At 41.2% G+C, this 16,876-nt stretch overlaps 1 protein-coding gene across 1 annotated transcript in view; it reads right to left on the bottom strand.

Moving 5' to 3' along the window:
* The window catches only part of LOC104543936 (transcription factor COE1-like), a 40,985-nt gene that overhangs the window by 10,073 nt on the left and 14,036 nt on the right, over positions 1 to 16,876 (bottom strand). The window contains exon 3 of the mRNA XM_010188655.1: positions 615 to 745. Coding sequence (XP_010186957.1) covers positions 615 to 745 — 131 coding nt within the window. The remainder of the gene's footprint in view (positions 1 to 614; positions 746 to 16,876) is intronic.

Here is a 16,876-nt window from a genome sequence, read left to right as displayed (position 1 = left end):
AATTATGTGCTAGGAGAAGAGAGGATTTAAGAAGCTGAGAGGAACAGCAACAGCAAAAAATGGATAAGAAACAAAAACAGGGTTACTGTAAAACTGCAGAGGCCCCACTAGGCATGAGGAGTCTGTATTTTCCACTGTGGATATAATACTGTGGATCTGGCTGCTATTATGCAGATGGTACTTACACCAAGCACCTACATTTTAAGGATGTGCTATTCAGAGGCGCTGAATTTCTGCAGTCACCACCTCATTTTGCTGCAGCTACAAGCAGCCAGTTTCCCTGGAAAACAGCATCACCTAAACGTTTGTTTCCTGTGGGCCCTTAGCAATTGTAGTGCTAAACGCAGAATTATTCACATAGGCATTTATCCTTCCCTTTCCATGAAATAAAAGGCACTGAGCTAAATTGTGGGCCAGTGAGAGGAGATGCGAATCCCCTGGCTATAATGGATTTCTGCCACAGGTAAATTTGACTAATTATTTTCATAAAACTGAATGAGGAAAGGGTTCACATCTCAACATTTGTTGCTGATTTAGCATGTGGCATAGAAAAAGGACAGGCTGGCTGTAAGCTAGACAAAGCTATTCGACATTACCGTTCAGACAACACCTACCTCACTCCAAACCAGCATGGTGCCGAATATGACCTGTAACCCATCAAAGAAATTGTCTCCTATGATGATGACAGTGGCACCTCCTGTAGTCCATCCTTCACTTGGACTGATGGCTTTGATACATGGTGTAGCTGCTTTTCAACACACATGAAAAAGAGAAGTATTCTGCTGTTAGAACCAGATTTTAATGATAGAAGACTTGAGAAAAATAAAATAAAAGGAGCTTTCATTTTCCCCCCTTACTAACACAAAGATTTCAGCAATCATGTTCTTTCTAGTACATGTGCATGACCTCCAACAATATTTTTGGAAGCATTTTTTTCTCAATTAATTTCTGTTCATTTTGTTATCTGCATTGAAAAAATTAACTTTTTTAAGCCTACTTTAACAAAAAAGTCACAGCATGATGGGCAGAGACCAATTGGAAATCAGGACAAATCCCTATCTTTATTCTATATGAAATGCGCAATACCTGAGTTAATCTCCAGTGAGCTTGCTTTATTATCCATCATAACCTAAATTAATCAAGGGAACTCCTATAAGTATTACAGAAAATATTGGCTAAATAAAAAAGGGTGTAACCTGCAGTACTTCTTTAACTATTCTGCAATCAGATCCAGGTTGTTCTAGTATTAAAAAAACCCTGCCCTGCTTAATGCTTTGGCTACTACAAAAAATACAAACACAAAACAAACCCAAACAAACCCAAACCCTACAACCCGGCCATCTAGTCATTCCAGTTGCACTGCATCTATGGGATGATTAAGAAGTGTGTGCAATGCATTCTGAAGTGTTCACAGAGTCTGTTCCAGTTTTCACTAGCCATTCTCTTAGCATCGTATGTACTAAGTGCCTCCTGAGAGGATGCTGAAAACTCAAGCACTGCTCAAAGTAGTAAGCTCAACTCCTGATGTAAGGCCTTCTGGTTTAAGACTGAGCAGAAGCATGCTTAACTTTAGACATTGGTGCGATAGGGCAATATAAACACCCACATATTGATTCTCCTCCTTTGCAGTATCAGAGTACATCAGAATTTAACTGTGCTGAAGCAACAGGAATAGTATTACTGTAAAAATAACTTGATTAAGATAAAAAGCCCTGGGTAACTCAGCTGTGGAGTCTCAGGGTGGTCATATAGGTTGATGAAAAGAGGCAAATCCATCCCAAATGCCACCTACTTCTTGCTAATACAGCACGAGGTGAAAATATATCATACCATTAGACAACATTTTAAGTAAAGCGGGTACTTCAACAATTTCATTAGCCATGAAAAACAGATTCCTTAAGGAGCAGCAAAACTCCACCAGTCAACATCAATGTTGAAGAGAAAGATCCTCTCCTTTAGATATGAGCCCAGGCCTCAGCGGAGAGAAGAGGCTGGCTCCATTGAAAACACATGGAGGGCTGCCATCGCCCACACTGATTCTGCAGTGTCAATCAGGTGTCAGTCAGCAGGACTTTGTTAGCTGCATATCTATATTTTATATACATGTGCATATATATAAACCTCTTCTTTTAGGGTTGCTGGCGTTTGGCTGTGAATTGCTACTTGGTTGAGAGGCTGGCTGAGCTGTTAATTTGGTTTGTAACTTTTGAGTATTTGATGAGGTACTCAAGGGAGAGCACTCGGGCACTTCATCAGGTAAGGATTTACTAGGAAGACAGGGATATGATAGCCACCCATTTTAGCACCCTCCAGGACAACACCCTTGCACCCATGAATTACTTAATACGGCTGTGTAGTGGCACAGCCCCTGCCCTACATTCTTCTAATTGTAAAGACAGTAAATTAATTAAACCACAGAAGACTACTTTAAAATGTCACTCAGACAAAGTGCTAAAGAGACCCTGTGCATCTTCATGATTATTTAGTGAAGTTCTGGTCAGCTGGAGCGAATTGCAAGAGTTGGCGAGGCTGGTGAGAAGCTCCTTCATCCCAGCCCCTGGGCAGGGGGTGGGCGTGGGGCTGGGAAGCAGAAGGGAGCTGGAAAGGGAGCTGTTGAGTCACCCTCGGCTGTGTTTCTGTGGGCACTGCTGCAGACTCGCATGCATGGGGAGCAAACAGACCCCGTCCCTACCTACAAAAGGTTGTAAGTGTCAGCCACAGACTTTTCCACTACTTAAGCTGATGGGGATGCCAGCCTCAGTGAAAAACACAAACACACAGGCAGGAAAAAAAATCATTACCCTACTCCAAACTTGGCACAGTACAGCCATTAACTTTTACATGAGCTAACAAAAGAAACATCCTAACATTACCATCACGAAAATGCAGCGCGTACACAGAAGTAATTTCAATATGTTTAATTTGGATTCAAGTTACTTGCATAAAGCTGTGCATAAAAACCATTGCAAAGTCCAAAACCAAATGCTTTCCTTTCAGCCAAGCTCACAGCAATGGATTTACAGTGAAAGCAGCTTCTCAAAATGCCATCTAGCCCTTTCACAGAATTGATTTTTTTCATAAATAAAAATTAAACTCACTTCCAAATTACACCCTTTCCAGTATTTCCAGTTGATTGTGGACACACACCCCCCACAGTAAAACCCAAAGATAATCAGTTTCCCATGTGTCACAGAATGAACTACTTTTCTTAAAGACTACAAGCAACATTTTTTTCCTAAATACCAGTGAATAAAAACTGTTTGAGACCATAAGCCATTAACAGAAAACATATGCAGGCTTCAAAATTACAAATTCAATTCATCTTTAAAATGAATCCAAGATACTGTTCTGCAGTTACAGGTCTTGCTATTTATCTTGGGACGTTCTTTGTGGTACCTACACTGCACTCTGAACTGCAAGGTGCTGCGCTGTCTGTGCTGCCTCACGTGTTTGATTCTGATACTTTATACATGTATGTGCTTTAATATCAAATACATGCCAAGTCCCGTGGCAGCCAAGGGGACTTGGAGCAGACACTCATGTCACTGTGCTGCACTGGGGCCGTGGGCTGTTCACCGAGAAACTCTTGCACACAAAGTCAACGTGACCACTCGCACGTGTAATTTTATTTAAATATGTAGCAATTGTGCTGAATCAGTGCCTCACCAAAACTGCTGCCAATAGCCCAGGACACCTCCTTAGAGAAGGAAAAGTCAGGAGCTGGCAGTTTAATAAGCAGGGCAGGTTGGGACCCTTTGTAAGCACTACCTGAGAAGCAGCCAGGAGCACTATGCAGTCCCACGAGATTTCAGGGCATTACTTTCCCCTGGGATCAGTCACAAAAAACAGTGGGACTTCCCAACTTTCCCCACACAGCTTCTCTTGTCTTAAAACGCAAGTGTCTGTAAAGACTGGAAGGGCTCCCGGCAAGGGAGGCTGCTGAAGGGCTCAAGGAAGCCCAAGGAGACGAGCCGAGGGAGGCACCCAGACTGCTACCTGTTTGTGAAGGCACAAAACATGTTTATACAATGACGTATTTACAACAGCCAGTGTCATTCGGAACACTGGTCTCACTAAAACTTTGCCCTTCCCAGGCCAAGGGAACACCAGGAAAGAGGATGGAAGAATCGGGTCCCATTTGCCAGTGTCACCACAGGTAACGTTGGAGGGGGACAAGGCAATGACCTCAGCTCTATTTCTGCCCCCGGTACAAACGTCTGGCCAGCTCAGGCCCTCAGCTCTTCATATTTCTTCTGTTAATCATTTGGCAACTTTCAAAGCGCTGTCTGGAAGGTGTTTACTTCTGTGCAACCCTAGAAAAACAGAGCTAGGCAGCATAATCTTTTCACTGGAGACCTCGATTTTCCTGCATTTTGTTTTGGTCACAAGAGAAACCAAAGTACAGAACTTTTTTTTTTTTTTCAGAATGCAAAGTTCCAGAATCTCTATCTGGAGTTAACTAAGGTACTTCTTAATCATTCCAAGAAAAACAAAATATTTTGTTTCAAAATATTATCACTTCACATGCCCTTCTGTAACACCAAAGCATCATTTCTAAAATGGTGATTTTAAAACAAATATTTAAAAAAATACATAAAATTTATGTTTTCCTGTAAAAGAAGAGATTTTAGATGAAGTCTGAAACTTTGCTGATAAAAAAATGCAGTGAAGGACTGTAGACCAATTCTAGTAAAGGCTATGAAGCGTACATGATTGATAACGTAACGGACTTTAAGTCCAGAGAAGAATTATAATAAAAAAGAATAATTCCACATTCTTACACATATAAACATTTTTTTAATGAACAGCTGGCAGCCAACCACAACCAGAACCAAACGAGTTTGGCAGCCTAACTACCAGATAAGATTTTAAGACTCTTCTGTGCACATTTTCAGAACAGTCGTTGGACTGAGGAAAAACTAAACATTACCCCTCCAACCGCAGGCACGGACCTTGCAGCTCCTGGCTGAAGGTGATGTGGCCACATCCTCCACCTGCTGAAATGGCCTCACAGTTATGAGTCTTAATGAGCTGCTCTCCTTCTTTGCATAATATCATAGCAAATCAGTGTTAACATCTGACATGTTTCATTGTGCTGCTCCTGCGGTTTGCGTTAACAGATATAGATGTTAGAGGGAGGCACCGCAATCCCAAATGTATTGAAGCCAATGGGAATTTTGTCGCTGACTTGAAAGCTAAGGTCTCTATTGATAAATTTTAAGGATTTATGAGCAAAAGCCGTAATGACTCTCAAGGAAAACAACGTTCTTCTGAAATCTTCATCTTTTCTCAGAATATACATTGTTAAAATCTTATCGCCTTCCAAAAAAGGATGGAAGGCACCAACTTCAGCACAGAGGTAACAAAAAGGAAAAGTTTTCGGTTGTGTGCTGTGTGTGTCAGTGTGTTCCTGTGTTCCTGTTCTTCCCTAGCTACTGATATACAGGGGATTTTTCTTCCTTCAAACTGTGACAATAAAATGATTACCCCGCCACAGTTTAGCATAATGGTTCAGAAATGCTCGTGGCATATTGCAGAGTTAAAGTGGAAATTATTAGGTAGCTCTTCTTTGTTATAATAATGATCACTCCACAAATAAAAGCTCTTCTCCCAAAGGTACTGCAAGGCACAAAATGCTAATTCTGAAGATTATGTGTGCGCTTTTATTAAATATTACTATGCCCTGTCTGTTTGAGGGCTTCACTGCTCTGATTGTTTTATGAGTGCCATGTTAATGTCAGCCCCATCTTGCTAGCAGCAGGCACACATTTTAGCTTTTGTGTGAGAGTTGATCAAAGGCCGCGTGCTGAGGGAATTGCTGAGAAAACACGGACAAGCGATAAAAATCTAACAGATTAATTGGTTTAAATTTCATTTCAGGGCGTTGAACTTTGGCTCAGGACACCAGTACTACACTACCAGTCAAGGCTTAATTACCACGTTTCCAATTTGCCTCTGAACAATGCTTGGAAGGGAGAATAATAACGTTACTAATAATACTAATAACAATAATAATAATAATAGCAAAACAACAGCAATAACATCTCCTCATAGCTTCTTGTACATGTTTAACAACTAACTTTGTGTGTGGGCAATGGCACTAGGAAATCCCTCTCCCCCACATCACCATCCATCTGCCTCCTGAGCATTTCTACCTGCCTCAAATAGCACCTGAAAATAGAAGAAATAGCAGGCGCCCTCAGGACCATCGAACATCTGAATTTACAGAATCAATGAGCTACGGATTCAAGCCCCTCACAATCACACAGTGGACATCTCACATTCTTAATTAGGGACCTGCGTTTATAAACAGAGAGCGCATTTTATCCTCCACCAGAAATGATCCATTCCATTGATAGAAAACAGAGGCCTGAGGAAAAAAACATATTTACCACAAAGTTTATGGGTGGCCTTGGAATAGGGGTTAATTGAGCTGAGAGGTAAATGTTCACTGAGGTGAATTAGTGGGACGCACAGCTATCAGCAGGGCTCTGGGACTGCTCTTATTTAGCTTCTGAAATGTATTTGCTCTGTGATTAATATCCAGTTTGTGCTGGTGACTGTAAGAATGACCTCGCCTGCAGTTTTTATCATGAAGTGTGGTTTCATCCTCCATTATTCCATCGATGAGGCTCTGGCAATAGTTGCTGCATCACAACAGGATTTTAAATGATGAGGTACGTGCTTTTATTTTTGCTCTCTTTAAGAGTATTGTGACACGCAAGGAGAGTTGCATAAAGGCAGTTAAAACTGGGAATTCAGAGGAATAGGGAATTTATGTCGCATCTTAGAGGAAGTACTGAAAATATCTGGAGTTTAATTTAATTTTCTTTTTTTTTCTTGGGTAAAACCTAATTCCAGGCTAAATATATAAATGAGCCACAGATTAACCCACAGTTTATGGGTCTGATCCTGCAACCTGTCACACGCTTTCACCAAACTACTGATTTTCAGAATATCAAAACAAATCAGTTTTAAGCACTCAAAACCATGACTTACTGAAGTTGTGATTCAACAAACCATTTAAGTGCGTGCTTAAAAACCCAGCCGAAGAAGTTGCAGAATAAGGAACTAGGTTTTTTAAGTTAGTTGGGCAGTGCTCTGTGCAAAGCTGCCAAGAGCTATGTAATGTATACAGAACTGGGGTTTCCCACTTCAAAACACACTCAGGTTACATGTAGACCACCCTGTGCAGTGCAGAGCTCATCCAACCTGACACGAGAACTCGCAGGAGCAGAGCTGATGTACTAATGCCAATATGCTGATTTCAGGGACTCAGCTGCTACTTCTACTCAGTATTGCAGAGAGTCAAACGTAGCAGCAACTCAGTGGTAATGCTGAGATTTCTACAGCATTTTTATATCAGCTGGTGTAGATCTTGACTCAGGTACCTCATAGCTATTGAAATCACATAGGGTTTGTGACTCTGAGCATGGCAGTGCCCAGGAATGGTCCGAGTTTCAATTCCCTCCCTGCAGTACTCTGGAGGCAAAGGTGTGCAGCACTTGTTGGGATGCTCAAGGCCTTTGCGATCAATATTTTTAGTTTGGAAAGGTATGTTTCTCCTTAAAAGGGGAGAAAAGCATTATTTCTTGGGGGAAGGGTTATTCCATTCATCATCATTTATTGTGGATTTTCCACTTTAAGCACTGTTGCAGATTGATTTTCTCATGGGGGGAGGGGGGAGCATGTTTGAGGTTTTTTCCTTTGGAACTGGAAACTAACAATTTTCCAAAATTTGCCAGTTTGAGAGAACAAATGAAATATTTTGGATTGTTTTGAATTAGTCTCTTTGGTTTGTTGGTTTTGGTTTGTTTTGTTTTTATAAAATAATACCCTCATTCCTGAGAAGCAGGAGCTGTCATCATCTGCTCACCTACTCTGAGCATGCTGAAAGGGTGAACACTAAGGAGTCTGTGTGTCCAGGCAAGGGTATCATTCCAGTACAGTGTGTATAGCCTTACTGGAGTTGTACCCAGCACAAGCAACTGAAGTTCACCACACCAGCCTGGATGGGAAAAGTCCACAGGAGCAACCCAAGAGGTCAGTCCTGACACTTCAGGGAAAGGGAATGTGGCAGAGTTTTTACATCTTGTACTGCAGCATTAAATCTTCACTCTTAAGCTAAACAATGCGTTTGCTGTTTATCTTAGTGAAGTGATGATCTTCCTGCTTTCCTTTTCCATATCACAGCCTGCTCTCTCTCCCATTCTCTCCTGACAATAAGCAGCTGCTGTGCAGGAAGCCGGGGAACAGAGGTTTCCCTCTCGAGGAGATAACTCACGCAGCTTTATGCAGCACAGGCACGAGGATGTGATGCCCTGCTCCCCCTTCCCGTCTCCCTCCTTCACAGCTTCTTGATATTTGGAACTTACCATTTGCAAGCTTTAAAGATTACAACACCCTGCCAAAAACGGCAACCTCCTCCTGGTGCTTCATGACGTCTGCACTGGGTGAAATCACCGAACCAAAAATATATGCGCCGTGCAATCCCTCCAGGCTGGGGGAAGGGAGGGAAGGTTGCCTTTGTTTCTGTTTTCAAGTGGTGAAATTAACGGTATTGGCTGTGATTTTCTGCCTAACATTTTGGATGCTCAATTCCCACTAACAGGAATTGAACATGTAAATTACCTGGGACAACATTCCACCTACAATCAATACTTAATCCAGCTTTTCTCTTTTATCCTTGCTGATGCCTCAGCCAGCAAAGTTACATTTCATGGATTCCTCTGTGTTTCTCTTTTCCTTAATGATTTCCAAAGCTCTCAGTTGTTGATCACTGCCTGAAAAATGATTGCATGGAAAAAGGAGGCAATCCTGAATAATGAGAGACGTGCTACAAAAAAAACGGCTGTGTATTTTACTTACAACATTTCCATAAAAATAATAATTTCGTTATCTCTATAGGATAGCAAGAAATGCATTTTTACTCATTCTTTTAAACCCTTTCACATCACAGAGGAAGTTCTGCAGGTTTTTTGCTTGTTTGTTTTTTTACTTTAGGAGGTACCTCCTGCTTTCCAAAAATTAATGAAACAGTAGGAGTCCTTTTTATCTCACTGCAAGTCAGTAAAACTTGACCTCTAAAAGAGAGCGCTGTCATATTTGTTTGGCAAATAATAAATTCCCCAAGAAAAATGCAATGTTGCAAAAACACTTAAAAAGTTGGTTCATTTAAATATTATTTGTTCAGCCAAAACATGAATATATATATTAAATACAAATATTATTATTATTGAAAAATATATATGTGCTCTCTCGATATAAAATTTATTTTCAAGAAGCTTAACGATTTTATCGTGAAATTTTTTGACGCACTGTTCTGATTTTTTTTCTGATTTCAAGGAAATTTCAAGCAGATTTTCAGCTATAATTTTTGCATTCATTATTTTTGCCCCGAAGTTGGAAGATTTTCACTTTGAGTCAGCCATGAAGAAACTGTTGTGGGTGGCCTTGGCCATACTCAGCCTCTGCCTAAACCAGTGCAGCTACTCAGCTCCAGCACCGATGCGGTCTCTGCGATCTCGGGCAGGTTCGGTTGTGCAGGGGAGGTACCCACACTGCATCAGAAGAAACAGCGCATCCAAGAATATCCTGTAGTGCCTACCAAATATTGGCAGTGCTTCTAGCTCCAAAACTGGGGACAAGTTTGCTCAGACTCAAGCACCAAGCCAGCGGCTGCTGCAGCCCCCTCTCCTCCTGCAGGGATGCCAGGCACATTTTGACTCCAAGCAAGGTAAATGCTTTACTATGAGCCCACAAATTATTGCACCTCAATTTCTTCACTCCTTCCTCCATCCTATGGGGTCACTTGCAAAGATGCAGGAACAGCGTTCCTAAAAGATGGGAAGCTGAAGGCAATAGCATGCAGGGGTCTAAGGTGTGATATACACATGGGATCACACCATTTTATCTGAATGTGGACTTTAAAAGCTATGTTAGTAAAACAATGAAAAAATGCTACATGCCTCTCCTGTTTCAATTTCCATGGCTTCCTACTGATTTAACTTCCGCTGATAAAGTTACAGAGCCCAGCTAAGCCAATCTGACTATTTTAAAAACAATAAGCATGTCCAGAAAGGAGACTACATCTGCTTAAGTGCACTAAAATTTAAAAATAGTTGCACTGATGCAATTTCTGGGTGAGGATGAAGGCAACCTTGAGAATGGAAGTCCAAAATGTGTAATATAAATCAAACCTAAAAGTTGGTCAAAATAAACATTGCTGCATAGCTTGCATACCCCAAAACTTACTTAATTTATCTGACTGATCATTCAGTGCTGCTAACTGAGGTCCTGAACCAGCAAAGCATTTTATAGGATGGAACCAGGCTTTGCTTCATGTTAACCCTGTGCTTTACTGTTTTGTTGAACCTAACAGAAGGACAGGTGGGTGCTGCTATATCCAAATTCATGTTTTGCTTCACCATTACTCTGCTTTCATTTTCTCTTTTATTTTCCAGCAGTACCTAAACAAAACTAAATCTCCTGCAGCAAATCTCTGTAGAGTCAGAACACAGGACCAGATAAAAGCTCCTGAGCCACAGCATCCCATCCCTGCAAGGTGTAAAAAGCTCAGCATCCCACGCACAACAGCAGCAAGTCCTGATGTTCAGATGTACACTGGTACGTTACAGCCACACTGGCAAGGTTTAGTCAATGATGCACAGAAACTGTTCTTGATGAAACATAGAGTTCAATCTAAATCTAAATTCTCACTCCCCCAAACTAAATATTAACATCAATTAAACTTTTGTGGATTCTTTCACTATCACAAAGAAAAAAAACAGAACTTCACCCCCCCCAAATCAGTTAAACACCCCCACTATATTATATAGCACAACAATCAGAAGTTCACCTGAGATGGATTCTACATCAAAGAAAGAATTTATTTAATCCTGATAAAAACAAGAGCCCCGACTAAAATTAATTTTTAGCTGAAGTCTCTTTGTTCAGCAGAATTGAGAAAGTCTGCCCACAACAGAGAGCTCGCAGTAATCATCGTTCAGAAACAGAATCTGCATAGAAACACAAAGCAGTTGTGGCAGGGGCAGGGAGTGTCTGTAATCCAGTTTCTTCAAGGGAAATTCAAGTACCCTACGAGTTCTTGTTCCTCGTCTGATTTCTCTCACAAATCACAGGCTGCTCTCTAATGCAATTTTCTGGAGTCTGAGAATCATAAAGTCAAATATGAACAAGTCTAGTGGAAAATCTGTGACGCTAATCTTGGCCTACGTTGTATTTTTAACAGGCACTGAATTTGTGCGCCGGATTATCCAGATGGCCATACAGGAATCATTCTGATAGGATTAAACCTTTGTGCTGAACTCTGCTCCATCTGTTCTCGGAGGTTTGCCTATCGCTATCAGAATACGAATGTTCTGCCTACGTCTAGCACCACAACTGAAAGTGCCTGTTTACCACACACACACATGTATATGTGCACACACATATCCTTGAGTACTTGACTAGTAATGTGAGATGAAGTTAGCCTGAAGTTTACCACTGAAGAAACATATTGGTTTTATTATTCGTTTGAAGAACAAAGTATGCAATATCTAAATGCAAACAAAAAAGCATTTTTGTTGTTGTTCTGGGACTTGTTCAATTCATTAAGCCATAATACTGCCATAAATTTAGAGATGAAGGCATGACTAAACATAAGGCAGCAAGGGTCTTCATCTTTGAAATCTATTAGCGTGTGAGAATGTATGACACAATCACACTTTGAAGATACCATGGTTAAATATTCCAGATTAAAAACCAGCCAACAACAGAACACAGGCGTGCACACAGCATTGGTAGCTGTTATTTGTGTCTTGATCTAGTCACAGGCCAAGAACAAAAAAGTAATAATCAGTCCCAGGAAAAGAAAAGCTTATTCCCATTAATGTTGCTTTCTGCTTTTATTATCTATTAATGACAGTCTTCTGCATTCATTGTTGCAGCCTGCCAGATGCAGCAAAGATCCATATTCATCATGTGCAAAAATTGTGCTCAGGCTGTCTCTGTGACAGGTTATGCAGAGCTGCCAACGGAGGGACCAAGGTCCAACGGACAGCCTTGGGTTTCCAGGCCCTGGGCCAAGGCAAGAGGTAGGGAATCTGGCTTTTCTGTAAGAAAAGCATCCCAGTGATCAGAAGGCTTAACTAAATTGCTGTCCTGGCCAGAAATACACTCCAGACTAATGGCTACCTGGGATAGAAAGGGTGGATAAGAAAAATAAACAAAATAATTCAATTGATATTAATATTATTATTATTTGAGAAGTTTGATTCGGGAATGCAATATAATACTCAGCCCGTGTTTGTAATGGCAGCAGAACAGCAGTGGAGGCAACATAACCTGAACTGCATTTCAAGCAGAAGCCCCGATTGCGCTGCAAAGACTGAGACTCCCTTGTCTCTCCTGTGCGGTGTCTTTCAGACTGTTTCCTCCTCTGTTCTTTGTGCTGTATGCAGTGTCAGGCACCCCCTCTCAGCCATTTAGGCTTTACTTGCAAAAACACAAGCATAAAAATATATTTATAGTTCATAGTATCTGTCCAGCCATGACACCACATAAAACCAGCACGCTGAAAATCTGAGGAGTGAATAATTTGGACTCAAGCCTACAAATGCTTAGAGAAGTCGTTCTTTCAATGTGTCTGATAAAGTCATGCTATGTTTTTATTTATTTATTTAGGGCCATGTGCAGACCACCTACCTAAGGCATTGCAGCATGTAGAGAGTCAGACTCCAGCTCTGGCTGGGTGAGTCAGACTGCCTACATTAGGATCCTCTTTTCAATACACAACGAGCAGAGATGGGCAGACACCTCTGGATGCGTGGAGACCTGGGAGCTCTACGCTGGCTACCAAAAGTACCCAGAGACCTCAGCAAGAGAGTATCATAGGTAGGAAGCAGCCAGAAGTAACCTCGTAAGAAATATTTGGCAGCTGATAATTGAACATGCACCTGACTCTGGGCTTTCCAGCAGGCACCTCATTCAGACTCAGGGTTGAATGAGGAGGCAGCACTTGCCATTGCCTTCAAGGTCACAATCCCAAGAAGGGGATAATTTTCCCCAAAAGGCCCCTAGTCAGAGTTGCCATACCTTTCAGTTTCATGGAGTGCCAAAGCTGGTCAGAAACATTTTCCGCCCCCCTCTTCACCTCTCAAAGAACCCAGGAAGTCGAGCAGTGCTCTCACCTGAACATACCGTGGCAAAGCGCTGTGACCTCAAACCCCAGCCCACAAACTAAAGCTGCAGCTGGAAAGATGAGCAGCGGTTGCGGTCAGGCCTGCAATTTACCTCTGAGTGCTGGCCTTCCCTCGCAGCTCGGATCAGGTAACACCAAACCTATGAACTCCATAAGCGAGCCAGGGTTTTCAGCAAACAGCAGTGCAGGCTGTCTGCTCAGCCTCCAACAGCAGGGACAATCGAGCATGTCTGCTGCCTTTTCACAGCCTGAACAGGGACCTCTGCAGGAAATGCACTTTGCCTTTCCACGGGATACACACAGACCCTCTTCTGAGAGAGCTGCTACAAAACCATAATGATAAGGTATTAACCAAACATAACTGATTTTGAATTTTCTTCTACTCCCATTGCTAATAGACACTCCAGTGGTAGTGCAGTAAGGAGGACACGAGTTCCTGCAGCATTTGGGACTATATTTTTTGGAAGCACTCAGCTATCTCGTGTTTTGGGAAGCACCCAATGGGATTTTCAAAGTACCTGGCAGATGGGAATAGAAATTCTGTAGCGAGAGTTTTGAAAATCCCACTAAACACCTAGTTGCAGCTTTAGGCACCTTGGTGCTTTGACAGTTTGGCTTTATGAACAAGAATTTCCAAAAATATTACTTTGTGGTATCTACACTTTTGGATGACCACAAAAATGGATCAGAAGTTCAGAAAGTCCTGAACACTCACTTCATGAAGCAGACAATATCTTGCTGAGCATCTCACAGTGGCCCTTGTACCTTAACTTGCAGATCTAAATGTTTGAATTACTTTTGAAAAATAAATTTAAACTGCTAAATTTCATACAAGTTTTTAATAAATCTTTATTCTTGATCTTTTTAACAGACTTCCTAACCCCACCTGCTTTGGTGAATGTCATAAACCAGCACTGCTTATACTGCAGTCGCTTTCATGCTAAAGATTTGTTATGTTATAGAGAGAACCATAAATTTACAGAATAAAGATGAGAAGCAGAAAAGACTAATTGTGACACACAAAGCATTCTGATTATGCTCAGCAAACAGTTTGGGCTGAGTTTTTAAAAACCACTTTATAAACTTGTGCCACTGGCTTTAATGAAAGCACCCTTTACCCAATGCCATGCACTCCTGAAAATCTTATATTTGGAATTCAGGCCAAACACAAAGCTTGTCTTCATTCCAGTATTAATTATTAGTAGTTTATTTTTATTCTTTACTTCTAGCATTCACACATTTCAGATGGATACCCAGATTAGAAGAACCACTCCAAACATCCTGCTCTGGTGGGTTGCATTTTCTGCATCGGTTTCCTGGTTTATGTTGTTAACTCATTTCCTTGGATGTGGAGGAGCTTTGTGAAATACTCATCTTGCTGGGGAAACACTTGGAGGCACCCCGCAATGGACAACAAGAAAGAGACTTGAGTACTCACGCTGGTCTTCTCTCAGCTCAATGAGAAGATGTGCAGCCTGAGATGCAAAAATACTGAGTTCATTATTTGTGAAGTTTTGTAATCAGAATATTTGAAATTATAATTTGGTGGAAAATTTTCATCTAAACAAAACTTTAATCCTGAGATTGTCAACACTCAGCTGATTCACAGCTCTGGACTTAAGTGCCATGAAGAGAGACCTTTCATAACCATCAATTGCTTTGGCATATTCAAATTCCAGGATGCCTTTCCTTCCTACCCTGCTCAAATCAGCAGGGGACTGAATTGAAAAAGCATGTTTCCCCGACACAACAACAACAAAGGTATCCTACGATAAAAAAGTTAAGTTAGAGGAATTTGTTCAGAAAAAATATTAATCATATTACAATAATACAATATTTTGTAATTTGCTGGCGTACACATTCTGGAAGGTTGGAAAAACAACGTCTGGCAAAAGTCACTGCCATACAGTGCAGAACCTCTCAAACATTTCTCTAATCCAGTGTCATTCTTCTCCCCTATGATGCCATTGTATTGGTGACATGGTGGCCAGCAAAGCAAATTGAAATGTAATGAATGCTCATTATCGATGAATATTCACTGCCTATTTGAGTGCTACTGAATGTTCTCCTGTGCTGGTAGCTGTGAAGTTTCTGCCAAAGAGAGTAGCTAAGCTTTTTCTGCTTGCATAACTGTACTCCAATTCCTCTGAGGTCTGGAGAGAAACCTCAGAGCTTCAGAAAGTGGTTGGTCTAACTCTCCAAATAAGAGTCAACTCTCACGGTGGTTGGAGACTTTCCATCTGAACTTTTCTCCCTTATCTGTTTGCGGTAACAAAACAGGGTCTTTTCACAGAAATCTGTAGCAAATTTTAATGACAGTTTTCCCTGTGTTTTCTTCTTTTTGCAATTTTGGGAGCACAGTTCTGAAAGCTCCTCTGGGAAATTCACAAAATGCACTCTATCTTCATCCAGGTACTATTTTTTCATGAATTCATGACATTCTCATAACAATAGAGGGTAACAACATATCACAGCTTGACATCGTTTAGATATTCTGGGGGAAGGGCTGTTTTATTTTTCATTTATTTGAAAAACATAAAGGGCAGCTGCTCATGGGTAGAAACTGGCACGCCTTTTCTTTCTGAAATCAAGGTGTGTCCTGCTTCCATTATAACATTTTTCCTTTTTTCAAGGAAATCACTAGATCCCTGCTAAGTGACTGTCAAGCAGGAATCCTTTCTAACTATGGTAATTGGAGTATCCAAAGTTGACTTTGCAGGAGGTATTTCCATGGGCATTAAGTAACACCAACCTTTTTTATTAAAGACTAGAATACTTCGGATGGTATCTCTTAAGTCTCCGGCGACATGGCAGAAGAGGTGTTAGTACATATATGTTATGAAATAATGTTTAAATAACGAAAAAAAATCACAAACTCCAGCTTCATGAAATACCTCCAGCCTAATGGCACAACTGAAATCCTGGAATCTCCTTGCTCAAATCAACCATTAAAAAGACGTCTTCCAGAAATTTGTTTAAATCCTGTTTTTTCTTTAGCCTCAGACTAAAAATAAGTTTCAAAAGATCAAAATTGCTGCAGCCAGATATTCTAAGCTTTTCAGTACCTCTCCTTAATGGCTGATTTATGACCTAGACAAATAGAAACAGAAGATTTTCTGCTTTCTGTTTGACATGACTGGCTGTGAGAAGGGCGGCTCCACCTATCCACCCACCCGGCTCTTGTGCAATTCTCAGTAATGCCCACAGAGGCAGCAGGGGTCTGGGCCTGCAGACAGCTACTCTGCTCTGGTGAAGGTTAAAAAAAAGACTGCAGTATAATTCACTGGGGCATAATTAACACAGTTTTGGCTACCTAAATTGGAGCTGTATGAGTCTGAGCTCTGCTGTGTTTCGCTAATCCAGTGGACCCCAAGATTTCACTCCTGTAGGGACCATTTCAATCACAGATCCTGCATAGCAGCCTCCAGAGAACCTCAGACAGCAATTCCTAGGTGAGGAATTACTCAAAGCCTTAGCCTCTCCCCATCCTGCCACATACTTTTTAGGAAGATACCATGCCCTGACTTAACATTTACAACCTGCAGAGAACCTGCCACAGTTTCGGCAATTTACTTCAGTGGTCCCCGGAGTTAAAGTCCTGTTGAAATCATACTGAAGTCTTTATCTACAAATTCTCTAAAGCGAAACACAACTTTCTGGCCGTATTTTGTCTCT

The sequence above is a fragment of the Mesitornis unicolor genome, unplaced genomic scaffold (assembly GCF_000695765.1).
Source record: "Mesitornis unicolor isolate BGI_N332 unplaced genomic scaffold, ASM69576v1 scaffold4567, whole genome shotgun sequence".
Lineage (NCBI taxonomy): Eukaryota > Metazoa > Chordata > Aves > Mesitornithiformes > Mesitornithidae > Mesitornis > Mesitornis unicolor.
Note: the sequence above shows the minus strand (reverse complement) of the source record. Positions and strands in the feature narration are given on the sequence as shown.